Source organism: Triturus cristatus, chromosome 1_2 (genome assembly GCF_964204655.1).
Source record: "Triturus cristatus chromosome 1_2, aTriCri1.1, whole genome shotgun sequence".
NCBI classification, from domain to species: Eukaryota; Metazoa; Chordata; class Amphibia; order Caudata; family Salamandridae; genus Triturus; species Triturus cristatus.
This window is the reverse complement of record NC_140580.1, coordinates 451,788,114-451,804,356: the sequence shown is the minus strand read 5'-3', so window position 1 is coordinate 451,804,356 and position 16,243 is coordinate 451,788,114. Positions and strand designations below refer to the sequence as shown.

The 16,243-nt window shown below is 42.6% G+C and overlaps 1 protein-coding gene across 1 annotated transcript in view; it reads right to left on the bottom strand.

Annotated features, from left to right (window-relative positions):
* Positions 1-16,243, bottom strand: part of CC2D2B (coiled-coil and C2 domain containing 2B) — a 1,427,481-nt gene that overhangs the window by 690,558 nt on the left and 720,680 nt on the right. Inside the window, 1 exon segment of the mRNA XM_085622020.1 lies at positions 61-206. Coding sequence (XP_085478146.1) covers positions 61-206 — 146 coding nt within the window.

The window sequence follows — 16,243 nt, the reverse complement described above, 5'->3', positions numbered from 1 at the left end:
ACATTTATAAGTCACTGATCTTACAACTTTGAACATTTCATCTACCGTAACTTAACTTACTCAGGGCAATAGTAGTGGGGTGTTACATCTGTGTTCATAGTAAGACAGGGTATTAATGTTGCGTCATTTGTCTCCCTTTGAAACTTTTCCCTTCTACATGATTCTGTTTTAATTTTGTGAGGCTTGGCCATCGGCTGAAAGTGTTCCTGAAAATCAAATGTAAACAATTATTTTAATGTAAAGAAATCTTATTTTAAAAAGTCTATTTCATACAACCACAACACAAAATGCTTACTTAATTCAAAGACACATTGCATCTCTTTACAGATCAGGATAAAGAGACTGGCCTTGAGCAAGGGCTGATGCTGTGTGGGAAGGGATGCAAAGCTAAAAGTCTGCTTCCACCATACACCACAGGATCTGGGCCAAGCAACTGGCTTTCCCTGGTTGAGAAGAGATTGAGGGGCTTATTTTCAAGCCCCTTGCGCCGCTGGTGTGTCACGTTACATGACGCACTGGCGGCGCAACCTGCTGCTTGATATTTACAAGCATACGTAAAGCCACCCTGTGTGGCTTTATGTGTGCTTGTAAATATCGCCCGTTTTCATGCAACACTTTCCGTGTTAGGGGCGTGACATGGGTGTTGCTGTGGGTGTTCCCCGCAACACCCATGTCCACTGATGCATTTCCAGCAATCGTAAACCTGGAAATGCGTCAGAATGCTATGCCACCCCAGGGGTGGTGTAGCAAGGCGCAATGAGGAGAAATATTTACATTTCTCCTCCTTATTTTCCTCTTTCAATGCGTGCTGCATTCTACAGCACGGATTGTAAGAGGAAAACACATCAATTGATTGTTTTTGTGCAGGAAGGTGCCCCTTCCTGCACAAAAACAACCTCTCCATGATGAAGGCATCCTTGCACCATGATGCAAGGGTGCCTGTGCCGGCGCATGGCAGCAGTTTGTGCGCCAGCACAGGGGAAAGCACAGAGATGCGACATATTGTTGTAAATATGTTGCATTCCTGTGCTTCGAAACTAGCGCAGCGTAGCAAAATGACTTGCAGCACCGCTCTGTGTTAGTTTCCTAAATAGGGCCCGAGTCCAGAAGCCATGTTGGACATTGCGAGGCTGCCTAGTCCTGCATTCAACAGCCCTACTTCAAGAGTTTACTTTTCATAGACTTTTGACTGTACCCAGTGTGCTCTTGTGAGAACTCCTGTCTTTCACCAAAGCCCTGTACTTAGACTCTTAATTCTGCACTCACACCCCTAGGTTTTGGCAAGAAGACAGACAGATATCTTTCTCAACAGCTGAATATTTCACAAGGTTGATGTTGTCCAGTTTTCCCTGCATGATTCTACATGACAATATAGTGAATTTTTAAACTGTTGTCAGGCTCCTGCAGAAAAAACTCTTCTCTATTATCTTGATGATTTCGTGTATCAAACAAGGATGACATGGAGATTAGTTAAAAACTGTAGGGAAGTGAATTATTATTTGGTGTGGGTGGTTGCCCACCTCAATGAATAATAACATTAATTTGTCAAGGTGAACCCCAAAGTCACTAAATTAACCTGATCTCAATTCCCTGGTAGCTATGGCACACAACAACAGATAGAGTTAAATTAAGGCAATGTGTAAAGTATTTATGCAGTACCTACACAGCAATAAAGTAAAAACTCTAAACAATGAAATTACAAAACTGAATTAGAACCAGAGTAAACTTAAATAAAAAGAATAACACCGAAACGACAAAATTCCAATAAAGGGAACTGGAGATATACATGTTAAAAGTTTTTTTTAGGTGAAAATAGTGCCTGAGTGCTAAGCGCCATTGATAGTCCATGAAAGTGATAGACAGGAACATAAAAACGATTTTAGGTGGCCCACAATGGAGAGTGAGTCAGATACACCAAACAGGTTTATCCAGATCAATGTTTTCACCTTTTAACTTAGTCATTTTATGGAGACCAAAATCCTCCAGCGGTGGCAAGCCTGAACTTTGTCCAACGAAGTTTCCTCAAAATCAGATGCATTTGCCGCAAGCTCTCACTACAGCTCTGGAGGTCTTGGAAGTCCCAACATTTCAGTGTTTCACGAGTAGCTCTTCTGAGTCACTTCTAAAGATGTTTATCTCAAAAACATGGACATAGTAGTCAACCTTTCTGACCATGTATTACCTCTGATGAGTCACGAGTACTAAATAAGGGGTTGGGATTTGTTCCCACTCCGAAGCATGATAACTTCAAATGTTGAGTAGAGTTCCAAGAACTTATGAGAAAGATTAAAATCCAGACGTTTTTTGCCAACAAAGAAGTGGAACCTCCATCTATATTTTCCACAGATCTGCAGCGCCCTTCGGGGTTCTGTCCTCCTAGTGAATCTGTGGGCCCTGAGGTGGCTATTTTTGAACAGCGGGTACTGCATGACATTGAGATATTGGAGCAGTCACAGAGTCAGTCTCAGTTCCACAATATGAGCAAGTATGATTGGGCAGCAGTTAAGTCTTCACAGAACAATGAACTGCTCACCATTAAGTCAGCCAATAAAGGTGGTGCAGTTGTAGTCCTTAATACACAGGACTACGAAGCAGAAGTCTTGAGACTCTTAGGGGTACGCACTAATTGCCAGCCTTTGGTGCGGGATCCCACATTTGAGTTGCAGGAAATGATCAAGGCCATGGTGGCGGACACTAAGGAGAAAAAATGAATCACATACAAGGAAGCGGACTTCATTGTTAATAATAAACCGAGGGTGCCAGCTTTTTACATTCTGCCAAAGATCCACAAGGCACAGCGTCCGCCACCAGGCCGCCCGATCGTTTCTGGAATCCAATCTGTATTGGAGCTATTGTCCCAATTTGCGGACTTTTTTCTCAGAGAATCGGTCATTACCCAACCGTCCTTTTTACAGGATACTACTGATGTCCTGAATATCTTGGACACTGTGGTTTATGATTCCTCAATGCAGTTTCTGGTAACGATTGACATCGAGTCATTATATACCAGCATACCCCAAGATGCCACACTGGTGGCAGCAGCGCGGGCACTGCGGCAAGTGAGTGGTTCTATGATACCCCGCAAACCTTTGTTTTGCAATGCATTTAACTGGCTTTGACTAGAAACTATTTTGATTACAAAGATCAGCTCTACCTCCAGGTGTCAGGAACATCTATAGAGGCTACATTCGCACCGAGTCTGGCCTGCATTAATGTGAGCCAGTTCGAGGAGAATGTTGTCCAGCACACCTCCAACCCCTTCCGGGAGAATATTTCTCTTTGGAAGAGGTTTATTGATGATGTCCTGTGCATCTGGACGAGATCGGAGGAATGGCTTCAGACCTTTCTAGCTTGGTTAAATGAAGCAGATGAGAGCCTGCGGTTCACATGGACGATCAGCAGGGATTCTGCAGCATATCTAGATGTGGACATCAAGGCGGAGGATAATGGTTTATCCACAACGGTGCATCAGAAGGCCACCGATAGGAACTCCGTTCTACATTATTGCTCATTCCATCCTCGAGCTTTACGTGAAAATCTTTTGGTGGGACAGTTCTTGAGATAATGCAGGAACTGTTCCTCACAGCTGATTTCATGGAACAATCTGAAGAATTGGTCACCAAGTTGCGAAATAGGGAGTAACCTAATAAAGTGGTCAAACGGGCACGTAAACGAGCACTTAATACACCCGAGAGGCCTTATTAGAGAGAAACATTAGGCAAAAGGATAAGTTGTGACCACGTTCGATCCACTTTCCACTAAAGTGAGACAGATCATCAGAAAGCATTGGTCGATATTGGATGTTGGGGAGTTGAAGATGCCGCCCCCTAGATTTGCTTTCAGAAGGGCACCCAATTTAAAAGAGAAGTTGGTCCACACACGCCCCATTCCTAAGAAAAAGGAATCTACAGCAGGACATTATTCCTGTGGCTGCTGTTCAGTATGTGAACTTACTGAAACAGCAAAGAGTGTGGTGCTTACAAATGGAAAGGTGTGGTATTTGAATAAGTTCACTAATTGCAATACGACCCATGTAATTTACAGGCTTACATGTAAGTGTGGACTGCATTACATTGGACTGACATCACGGAAAGTCAAGATCCGTGTGCAGGAACAACTTAGCACCTTGTAAGCAGGAAAACTTACCATTCGTCTTGTCCAACACTTTTGGGAACAGAGTCATCATTTCCGAGATTTAAAGTGGACTGTCCTTGAGAGGGTGGTTGGTAATGCATGTAACATTGATGATATTCTAGCAAGAAAGCAGGCTAGATGGATTTTTACTGAGAAGGTGGACAGCCATGGTCTGAATGATTCCATTGAATGGAATAAAGTGAGTAGATAACAGCCTGTTGGTCTTCTCTAACCTCTCTTGGACTGGGGATCCCTGAGGTGGAGGGGATGGACCTCTAGGGAGAGTGATGATCATCGAGTGAAGGAGTGGGGCTGTGAGCCCTTAGTAGATGATGTGACCTGGAGGACTTACCCCGTATGGACACCTTTAACACTCATAAATACCCCTTCTCTTGTTTTCTGTATACATCCTCTAGTTGTGAGGGAATTTGTGTTGGCTATACGCATGGGATGCTCATGAGATGAGAAATAGGTAATATCAACGTTCGACAAATTTGACCAGTGCTCACTGTGTGAGTGACAATGAAAAAGCCGAGGGTACCTACTGGGCTGAAATATGTGTTGAGTTCATTCATACGCCTCACAGATTTGTTAGACTAAACGTAGTGTGGCTGGTCAGGTGTTCTTGTTGGATGACTTAGATGAGAAAGACTTCTTCAAAGTCCGGTATTGTCTTGACATAATTTGTATTTCAGAAGAATGAGAGAGGCATTGAGTGCTAATGTGGAAAGGAGAATGAACAATGTAGTACAGGTTGTGCTTTTCTGTTTATTTTCGGCACTTTAGAAATGGCCTCCACTGTATCATCGCACCACGTATGAGCTACAGAGGTTGGATGAGAATCAACATCCGGGGCGCATACTTCCGGGGGCGTTGCCTCCAGGGATCTTTAAGAGCAGACACTCGCGTCCCGTCAAACATCATCGGGACGAAGCACTAGGCGATTACAGATGCCGCGGATGCGGTAAGAGGAAACGGGAGGAATATATAGAGGTGCTTGAGAAGGGAGCAGGGAACACTAAGCCATGTGGCACCTCACGGAAGTTTGTAGCTGCCCGAGTATTTTTTTTTAATAGTACTGACCGGGTACGGCAGCAGCGATATGGGTGTTGGCTGACAAGATAACCGAGGGTCTTTCCAAAAGAATAAATGGAGGGAGGGTGATCCTGGGAGCATGGTGTGAATATCAGACATCCGTGCAGAACGCTCGAATGAAATTGGTGTATGTACATGAGGGCACTTTAGTCGAAGGGGAGCTTGCCTACAGTAGGGTAAGAACCTAAAAATATGGCCTATTATGATCCTAGGTGAGACAGACGGAAGCAGTTACAAGTGGGGCCGCGACCTTTTGGCGCGGAGCCTACAGCGGTGGTGTGCAGGTACGAAGTACTACAGCAGCCACTCGGTAATTTTACATTATATATTCATCTGGAGGGGGCTCCATCGAGCTCTGTTTTGAGGTACTAGTACTTTTTTTATTTACATGTGGCATGTTTTCTATTACAATTTATATTTCTTGTCATGTTACCACAGGTCTGAGTGACCAACAAGCGAGGTGATGAATGGTCCCATATCAGCCCTGACAAAGTTGCCGGAATGAAAGTAGGCATAGAAACATGTTGGCCTTTATAGTTCTGAATGGCCAAATAGATGCCGCTTTCATTTGAAGACACTCACTGCATTTAACAAAATTTCCTGTGCAAGTGATCGATACCTCATTTTACTGTGAGGATTGCATCTCCTCACTTTATTGTTTTTGGGACCTGGTGGGCACTCAGCGATTCTTGCACTAGTAGTGCCATCTTTTCACTGATTTTGTTTCTTTGATTTCTCACCTCAGAGGAATTCTTTACTTTCACCTTTTCTTCCGTCTGGAAACCTACCGATGATGATAGTGTGGGCATACTGGTAAACATATGCCAGCAGCCCCCCTTGGTGTTACTAACGTGAGGTGCTTTCCGACCTTTCCACACATTTTTCACATAAGGTTACGTGGTTTTTGTGGTGATAGGTTCTCCTTTTTAAAAAGACTTGTTGTGAACTGTGGTACATGACAGTGTTCAGTGGAAATTTTGAACAGTGGGACATACAGGCAAGTAACCATTGTACTATCCTGTGAGGGTAGCTCTTTGAAGAACATGCACCCTTGGTCTTTGAATTACAATTCACTGTTCCGAGTATATCAGGTCTTTTTGAGATAAACTGCTGTTGAAGCCTACTTTTTTTGTCCTGGGCACAAATGGGAGCAGGTCCAGTCCTACAGGCCTCCTTTCTGGTCAAAGACAGCACATAAACTCCTCTTCTGATCTCATCTTCCACAGGTACAGAAAGTGTTCTCAAGAAGGTTCATTGGGGTACTACATTTATGGTTTGTACTAGCCAGATGGTGGAGATGAATCTTAGACACTCCCTAAGCAATGGGAAAAAAGTTCCCAGGGACAACCCTCCCTACTTTTGCAGCACATCCTGTCTGCTTTACTGCAACCAAACACATATTGTACCATTCTAAAGGAAATCCAAGACAGAAAAGGCCTACTAGCCTTGGTGGGAGCGTGTGTGCCAATCAGGCACATGTTTAGGGAAATGAGGAGGCCCCTTCCTTATGTCCAATCAAAAGTGGTTCTGCTAATAGCCTACCTGCCACTGGGTACAGGGCAAGCGTGGCTAATGTGGCCCTTTGGGGCAAAACCTTTCACTTCTTCAGGTCTACTCTCACATTAAACTATGAACGGACAGGCTTCACATCTGTCCCTTTCAAGTTAATGAATTTCCTGGCCCTGACCCATTGTCCTCCCTGAACTGATAGGGATTTCATGTCCCACACCTCGTCCAACCTGTCACGAGGCCTAAGCCAGTGTTCTGCTCTGGAAGCAATTTTCATACCTCATTAAGGGCAAGCACTGGCTGGGAAACTGGTGATAGGCTAATGCAAATTAGCCTCCAGGAGCTTGAGGCTAGGAAAAGGTGACTTTCTAAAAGGTACTTTTCCAAATATATATTAAATATTTAACTTATACAATGAATTGAGCTTTTAATAAATATGAAAAATAGACTTGAATTAATATTTTAAACGTGTCTTGTCAAAAGTTGCCGACTAAAGATTATTATCTATACTTTGACATTTTCTAGGATCTATCTACAACCCTAGCAGTGAAAACAGCTTTTGGGGTCTAGTCACTGGAAGAACACGCCAACTTTTATTTCATACATGCTCCACTTCTACGCATCAGGCACCTTACCTTGTCGGCAACAAGGTGTACTTAGGGATGAATTGTTAATATTTGAAAGCATTTTTTCCCACCCGTCAAAAGGATTATTTGGAGAAGTTTGATAGTAGGTATTTATGCTTCTGCATTCCGGCTACACATGGTAGGCCTGAAGCTATGTTTTACATGCCAACCCTGTCAATGTCACAATACGTGCTGTAGTCCACAGGTGGCATTTAACTTCCAGGATAGGGTGCATTTTCTGCACCATATACAAGGGTCCTATAGACAAGTTAAATATGTCAATCAGGGATAAGCCCATTTAACCATGTTTAAAGGGGGGGGGGGCACAGGCACTTTACTCCTATATAGTGAAGGTAAGTGCACAGAGTTTTATGCCAGCAATAATAAGTTCTAGAAAAAAGTAAAAATGTGGGGTGATCATGCACAAATGATGGATTTGTCACAAAAAACAATTCATATTTAATTTTCTTATGTTTAAAAAATCCATATGGAAACATCAGCATCCCTAAGGCAGCAGAACAGATTGCTGAGCCTGATGCATTTCTAGTCTTTTTAAAAGGTATACCTATTTATATTCACTTATGAAAAGAATTTTACTCTGTACTTCACCATCAGTCTATAATTTCATTACGGAAAGGAAGGAGAAAAAAATATATTCCGGATCAATGGCTATTTTATCCTACACGTTGTGAAATAGTTACAAAGTTGGATTTTTCCAATGCATGGCAGACAGCTAACCCTCAATTGTTTCAAATACAACAATCAATTGTGTTCTCTGATGCAATATATTGCAAACCCCATTCCTATATTGCATAAAGAAATGGTGTTACCAAATTCTTAAGGAGATGGTTGCATGTAATCCTTCCTCAGTGTTCAGTCCACAAAAACCTTGGTCATCTGGTGAATAATAACCTTAGATTCTTGCAGTATTAGCAGTAATTCAGGATTGTTCCTGTGCTCTTTCTTTTTTTATCCTCATATCACCAAATATGCGTCTGCAATTCTTATAGAGCCGCCCATCTGATATATGCGCCCGCGGCCACTGCATTCGCTTCGGTCTGTGAACCAATCCAGAACTGCACCCTTGTGTAATCATTGGACCATGAAGGATTATTCGGGTCTCAAACCTCTACACCACAATATAAAGGACTGCCAGATATGATATCAAGGCGATACTCTTTCCCTCCTCCCTGATCCAGACGAGCCATTTTAGAGGCAGATTTAACCCAATCTTCCAATTTAGGGGCAGGGGGTCTCTCCATTTCATACATATTTCCCTCTGTGCTGTCAAGACGAGATACAACAGTAGACCTCTATGTGAATGCTTCATCTTCTTACTTATCGTACCATCATCCCCAAAAAGAACAAGTACCACATTCAAAATGATTTCCATGCCAAAAATGTCACATAGGGCTTTCTCGATTCCACTCCAATAAACTCTCAGCCTTGGGCAATCATAAAAAACGTGAAGGTCATTTGCTTTTATAAGATCGCATCTAGGACATTTGGGGGTGGGAGATGAAACAAACTTTGCTATCTTAGCCGGAGTCCAATACAGCCGATTAATTACAAAAAAAGGCATTCTTCTTGAGGTTAGCCGGCTTTACATACTTATAAAGAGGCTTCAAGGAAAGTTCATAAGTTGCTTCGGTATCACACTCCAATAACACCTCATTCCATACAGTGTGTTGTTGAGGATACTCCTTCTCATCTGCCTCCAAGGACTTCTTATACCATTTAGCAATTTCCTTACTTTTAAGATTTACATCTTGAAGGGATTGCTCCAATTCCCAGTCACCACAGATTTCCTTTTTTCTCAGCTGTGAACCAAGATACTAATTACATATATTTGAATCTGGAGAAGTCACTTCCAATCCTAGCTTTTAGGGCCTCCAATGGATGGACCCCCACTGATGTTATCAGGTTTGAAATGCCTGCCCTTCTAATTGGAATAGTTAGGCTATCTTTAAGGCATAGCGGTGTCCCCGGGGATGCCCAGATTGGGACAAAATCAGAGTAGTAACCTACCACCCATCTGCTTCTTACCTTATACCACATGCTGAGGGCAGACTTAGTTACTTTTAAACGCACCTTTTTGAAGTACCTTGGTGCCCCAAATTTATACAAGAATCCGTCCCCCCATCCTACCTTATCATTTCGGTCAGAAGTCTTCCCCAAGTTGAATCATTAGGCTTCATAAGCAACATTTGGATGTTCTTAAATTGAAAGGCTACACAGTACCAATTGATATCAGGGAGAGCCAGTCCACCTTTCATTAGCCTGCGTCTAAGCTTTTTCCAGGCCAGCCTAGCTCCCTTATAGGCCCAAACAAAACTAACTATCTTACTCTTGATTTTACTAATGCCCAGCTTTGGAAAATTGAGGGGGATGGCATTAAACAAATAAGTTAACTTAGGGAGAATAACCATTTTAACTAGGTTAACCCTTCCATAGATTTTTAAAGGAAGGTTTTTCCACCTTGCCAATAAATGATTGATTTCTTTTATAACCCTATTTAGGTTAATCTGCGTGCTCTTCTTGATGTCTTTAACAATTCTAATACCCAAGTATTTAAAATCTTGACTTATTCTCCCCCCCAGTAGCCGATATTCCAACACATCACCTCGGTTTTAGAGGTGTTGGTTAGGTACCCCGACAGCGAACCAAACTCTTCTAACAAGGTTTCAACCCTTGGAACTGGTACTTTGGGGTTATCCGTATATAACAGCAAGTCATCAGTGGACAAAATAACCTTACTGTTATAATGATGGGATTTAAAGGGAGTAATTAAGACATCTGCTCTTATTGCCTGTGCCAAGGGCTCCATATAGATATTAAACAACAGGGGCGAAAGGGGAACACCCTGTCTCGTTCCTCTAAGTATATTACAACTAGATGTTAATATCCCGTTCAATAATATTTTGACAGAGGCCCCTTGATAGCAATTTGCCAAAGTCTGGATAAAGATAGACCCAAAATCCATTATTCTTAACACTTCCCAAAGGTATACCCAGCATACTCTGTTGAACGCCTTGGCCGCATCTAGTGCGACCACGGCCAAGGGTTCAGATCGAGTGATTGCCAAATCTATATTACCTATGAGTTGCTGTGTTTGTTCTTGAATATGCCTTTCAGGGATAAATCCTTTCTGATCAGAATTAATCAGCTTTGGAGCGATTTTGGCCAGCTTCCCTGCTAGAATGCTCGTAAAGATCTTATAGTCAGCATTCAGCAGGGGGATCGGTCTGTAGGAATCGGCCCTTAAAGGGTCCTTAGTGGGCTTCAGAATGAGCACTATCGTTGCCTCCTTCCAGGACCTAGGTACCTGGTCCCCTAATCGATAAACCAAATTAAACAAAGTGCCCATGATTGGAACCAGCTCCTCCACCAGGAGTTCATATACCTCGCTAGGAAGCGCACCTGTACCTGCTGCTTTATTCGTTTTGCATCTTCCAATTTTTTCTCTGATCTCGTCCTCTGTTATTGGGGCATCTAGTTTTTCACAGCTTTCAGCTGTTAGAGTAGGCAAGGATTTCTCCCTCAACCAGGTTTTAAGGGTCTCGATATTAGGAGAGATCTTCTCCTTATATAGCTCAGAGAATAAAGAGAGTAGACAAGCTTGCATGTCATTTTTATTAATAATAAGTTCATTTATATGGTTCTTTGCCAGATCCGTTCTGGCCTTCCAGGCCAGAAGTGCTCCTGCCTCCTCCCCATACTCGAAATTCTGCATGGACTTCGTCAGCCACTGTGCTTTACATTTCTGATCGAGCCTGATCCTGTAATCTTGGTGGGCATTTTCAAGCTTTCTCTGAGCTTGTTTTGTTCTTTCAGGGGCCCCCTGATTGAGCCGGAGCAGGTCTACTTCCAATTGGGACATGTTATCCTCCAGTGTTCTTAACTCTAGTGATTCCTATGCAGAAAGCCCCTCAGATATGCCTTAAAGGCATCCTAAACATAGTCTATAGACATAGATCCAATATTTATAGTAAAATAGTCGAGGGATACATCTTTGAGCCCTGTAGCTATCTCTGGGTCTGCCAACATAGATCTCTTAAGTGTCCATCTAGGTCTTAATTTATATCTACTCCCCCGCTAAAGAAAAAGCAACAGGGGAGTGATCGGATATATGACTTGGCTGAATAGTAACTGACATCACATCATCTATAATAGACCTATCGGCCAGAACATAGTCCATTCTTGAGAAATGTCCATATTTCTTGCTGTGAAAAGTAAATCCCTGTCTGTTGCCCTTCTTAGCTCTCCAAATATCAGACAGCTCCAAGTCATGCATCATGTTATTTAAAGCCTGATGGACCGGGGGCGCCCCTACATAGTAACTCTGGTTTGATCTATCCAACAGGGGGTCAAGCAACACATTAAAATCTCCCCCGATTATTATAGGGGAAACTACTTCCATCAAGTTCCATTGTAACTTGCATAAGTGCGTAGGGTCATCTATGTTCGGAACATAGAAAGATACACATGCTAGCTCTGATCCTCCAAAGTCTAACTTGGCTATAATCCATCTTCCAGTTTGATCTGTTTTAAATGATTTAATTGTGCATCCCGCCCCCTGTTTTATCAAAATAGCAACCCCACTAACAGTGGGCTGTCTGTTCTGATGTACAGAAATATTTTATCCAGTGGTACCTTGAAAATACAATACGACACTCTGAAAGACTGAAATGGGTCTCCTGGATTAAGCAGATCTGGGCTGGGCTTTGCTCTAAATATTTCATTGCTAACCTCTGTCTACGAAGACATCTTAAACCATTGATGTTCTACGAAAGGAGATTTAGATCTTTAACCCCCATCAGAAAGGATCCAACCACTGATGTGGTCACCTAGGCATATCTACAGCTAACAAAAAATAAAACCCGGGACATGCTAACTGGTATTGAGAATGTGATAGAGGATTCTTTTTTTTTTTCAGATTTTTTCCCACTGCTACCCACCCCATGATTCACCTCGACTACCCACCCCCCTTCCCACCCCATGCCACCCCAACTCCCAGGAGGATTCCTAACCAATTGGCAGTGACATTATCTGAGGACTTTAGTGCCTCCAAATTTCTGTACATCCTGCAGTCTCCACTTCAAATCGTTTTAGAGTGTTGGAGGCGCAAGATGCCCAGCTAAGTCTTCACCCAGAATCAACACAACAAGTACTATCTCTCCAACACTCTCCTACGACAAGCACAGGATCTCTGGCGGATATTCTCCTAGCACTTAAGGAAGAGATGGGGAACAGATTTACAGTCTCCTAAACTAACCAGGTAGCAATCCAGGCTTCCTGTGCAGTGTTAGCCCAGAAGCTGGAAGAAGCATCTTTAAGACCAGATGCTTTGGAGTAGAAGATTCCAAAAATCAAAGAGGCACTTAATACATCCTCAGCAGAAATGGCTAAATGAGTGAGTTAAAATAGAGAAATGAAGGAAGATCAATGTCCCCGAAGCTCTTGAAGGCTCTGACATCAGGGGGTTTGTGGTATCATTCCTGTGTTCTTTCTTATAAATTGTAAGGGGATTGCTTCCATGGTAACATCTTAACTGAAAAAGTAGGAATTGTATTTTCTATTGTCCTACTGGTTTCCAAGAAACATATGGGCCATTTATTTTGTGTTGCTCATAATGTACCTGCATAGTTTTCTTTTATTAAAAACATAGAAACCTACCCTTACATTAAGGAAAATAGCGTCTAGTGACTAAATTCACTACTGAATGAGATTTCCCTTTTGTGATGAAAAGCCTTAAACCTATGCAAACATGTAAGCCTCGGCCTAATCAAAGAATCGTCCAGTTTGAGTCATATTTTAGATGGTGCATTATTCCATGTTGCTGAGTCATGGACCAGAAAGATTCTGATTGCCCAAGGAAGCCCCTAAAATATTCTATCTGCTATTATTACAGTGTTGGCTAACAACTCAACTTGACCTGAAAATCCTGCAGTGCAAACAATTTGCCTGTGATTGTGTGGGGTAAGCTGGTTAATGTGTGATCCCAAAGAACCATTGATAGTGCTTTGTCCTGGAACCTGTTACACGAAGTTTATAGACAATGAAGGAAAAATAATAATCGTTAGCTGTGCTTTAAACATGACTTACTGGTTTGGGGGCCTCTCCACTTATGACACTTGTTGGGCTCAAACCCACAGAAATTGGAAATTGGAAATTATGGTCATCATCATTACTGTGACCATACATCACCAACAGTCAACTTTTAAGAGAAGCAGAAGTGGATTTCAGGTGTATTAAGATGAAGGTGTCCAAAAGAACCGTAGCTTCCTAATTTTAGCAGTGTAGCAGATTTTAGCTTCCATTTCCCAACCATAACGTCCTTGTGGTGCCCACCAAGAAGCTAAAGAAATGATTGTGTGCAGTAGATGTGCCTTAGTTTATATTTAAAGGTTTATTAGAGCACTTTGTTTGTCATTTTAGCTTCTACCACAAAGTAAAGTGTGCCATTTCATAGCTATATCTGGGTCCCCAGTAGAAGTGAAGTATGTGAACACACTGGGCATATTTCTCCTTTTTATCTGTACCTGTTCACTCTATTGTTATGTAACAAACCTTCTGAGTTTGCAGTTCATGAAATCTCTTGGCTTGGCCCTCCCGAGCTTCTCAGCTTTCATGTTTCATCAACCCAGATCCACTAATTGCCACCTTCATGAGTCTCTGGTAGGGCATTCACCATGCATGGGCCCGACACTCCAGCGCCATCCATTTTTCAAGGCTGGTTGATTCAGCAGGTGAGATCCTAAATTCCATGGCCACCATCCTACTGTCTATATCAAACACCGCTTTTTTGGGGTCTGATGAGTATCAGCTTCGGACGGCTTAGACCAGCCTTTGGTTCATCCCGCAGCACCTGTTCTGCTTACTAAAACTGTTCCACTAGGCACTCACATTCGATGTCTGTCTCCATGCCAACAAGCTAGGCTTCATACATATTTAAAGTTTGAGAATAGGTTGAGATTGTTTTAGCCTCAAGACATCATTACTCACTTTACCAGATAAAACTGGTATTTCTGAGCACCAGCTATGCTGAGGGGAAATTCAGAGGAAAGCAACTACTAGATGGTTTGATTAGTCTTTTGCCACTATACACAAGTTGGATGACCTTTTTTCACACCAGGGCTGCTATGCCCCCCCCCCAGTGTTTCCACTGGCTCTACCCTTGCCAGGCATAGTTTGTCGTCTTTCGATGCCTATCACATACGCTAATGCTCCACCTCTCAGGCAGAGTGGGCAAGATGAGTCAGCTGTGCACCCATTGCGAGGCCGCATCAGGATCCCACCTCAGCCCTGTCACAGGGTTTCAATCAGCCCTCTGACTCAAGCACATGTTAGACACTGTTCGTGTTTCAAGACGGCACAACATCGCCGCAGACCCATGGCACCCAGCATCAGCCTCCCCATCCAGTAGCGTCATGTGGCCTACTATTGTGAAATGGCGAGTTTGGATAAACTTAGCAGGTAAAAGACAGTGTATGTTCGAACTTTTTTTAAAGTGTTCAAGACAAGTTCTGTTTCTGTGCTAAGGTCTGAGGGCAGCACAGGGGAGGTTTGTTAGACCAATATTTGTAAAAAATAAAATATATATATATCATTTAAACTCAAGCACACTATATTATGTCTTTGATGCTGCCTCCATCACTATCTGTTATTGCTTTTTTATATTTTTAAATATTTTAGCAACATCTTACTCATTTTCAAGATATTTTTATGTTCCTCTGTGGTGGCACATATGTCTTCATTTTGAACAAATAGTACAATCATTTTTGGCAAAAAACTTATCTAAGGACAGAGATGAGACCAAGACAAACCTGCCCATCTATCCACCCAGGGTGCATCATCGGTCAGCTTCATTTCGCAGCAGCTCTTGCTATGTTCTTCTGCGCAGCAGCAAGTTCTAATCAGGGGTCCTTCACCAAAAGGGGAACCAGTCCTGTCAAATTCTCGTTTGCTACAGCCTCCAGCTTTATACCACTGGAGATTTTTGACTTCCAAAAAAGAGACCAAGGGCCTGATTACGATCTTGACGGATGGGATACTCCTCACAAACATGATGGACATCACGTCCGCCATATTACAAGTTCCATAGGATATAATGGAATTGAAATTTGGCAGACGCGATATCCGTCATGTTTGTGACAGAGTATCTCATCTGCCAAGATTGTAATCGGGCCCTTAGTCCGAACCTAAACATTTTCACAGCAAGTTCATCCAGCAACTCCCTGACGTAAACGCCTCCTCCTGTGGCACTGCCTGCAGCCTTGCACTGCTGAACTTCTACCTTCTCAGAGACTTTTGGTCAAAATTTCTTTTAAGTCCGAAGGAAAGCAATGACCAGACACAATCCACCTTTCGGTATCCGACTCGTGCTCCATCGCAATCAGCCACATTTTTTGACTTTAACATTGGCTTGCGCGATTAGATGTCAATGGTTGGCGCTTTGATCTTTTGGCTGCTGGATTTTATCTTAACCTTTAAAAATTCATAACTGCGGTTCTACAGATTGGATGTTTGTCATTTTGGTGTCAAATAATTTATTAACAGTTACTTTATTTTTTTGAATTGGTGTGGGACTTTTCTTGTTTTGTGTTTTCACTTTATTTCTGTCTGTGTGCTGCATAAATACATCACACATTGCCTCTAAATTAAGCCTGACTGCTTTGTGCCAAGCTACCAGTTTAATTTATTGACTTTTGTGGTTCACCCTGACAGGCATTGCTTCAGAAGTGTTAACACCCCACTCAACCAACAACCCAATTTTTCACACCAAGTGTAGGAAGCTGGGTTTCTGTTGCAGTAACCCCACCCCCACACTTTTTGCCAGATTTCTGATGCACTTTGACATGATGTGCCCTGGGTCCCTG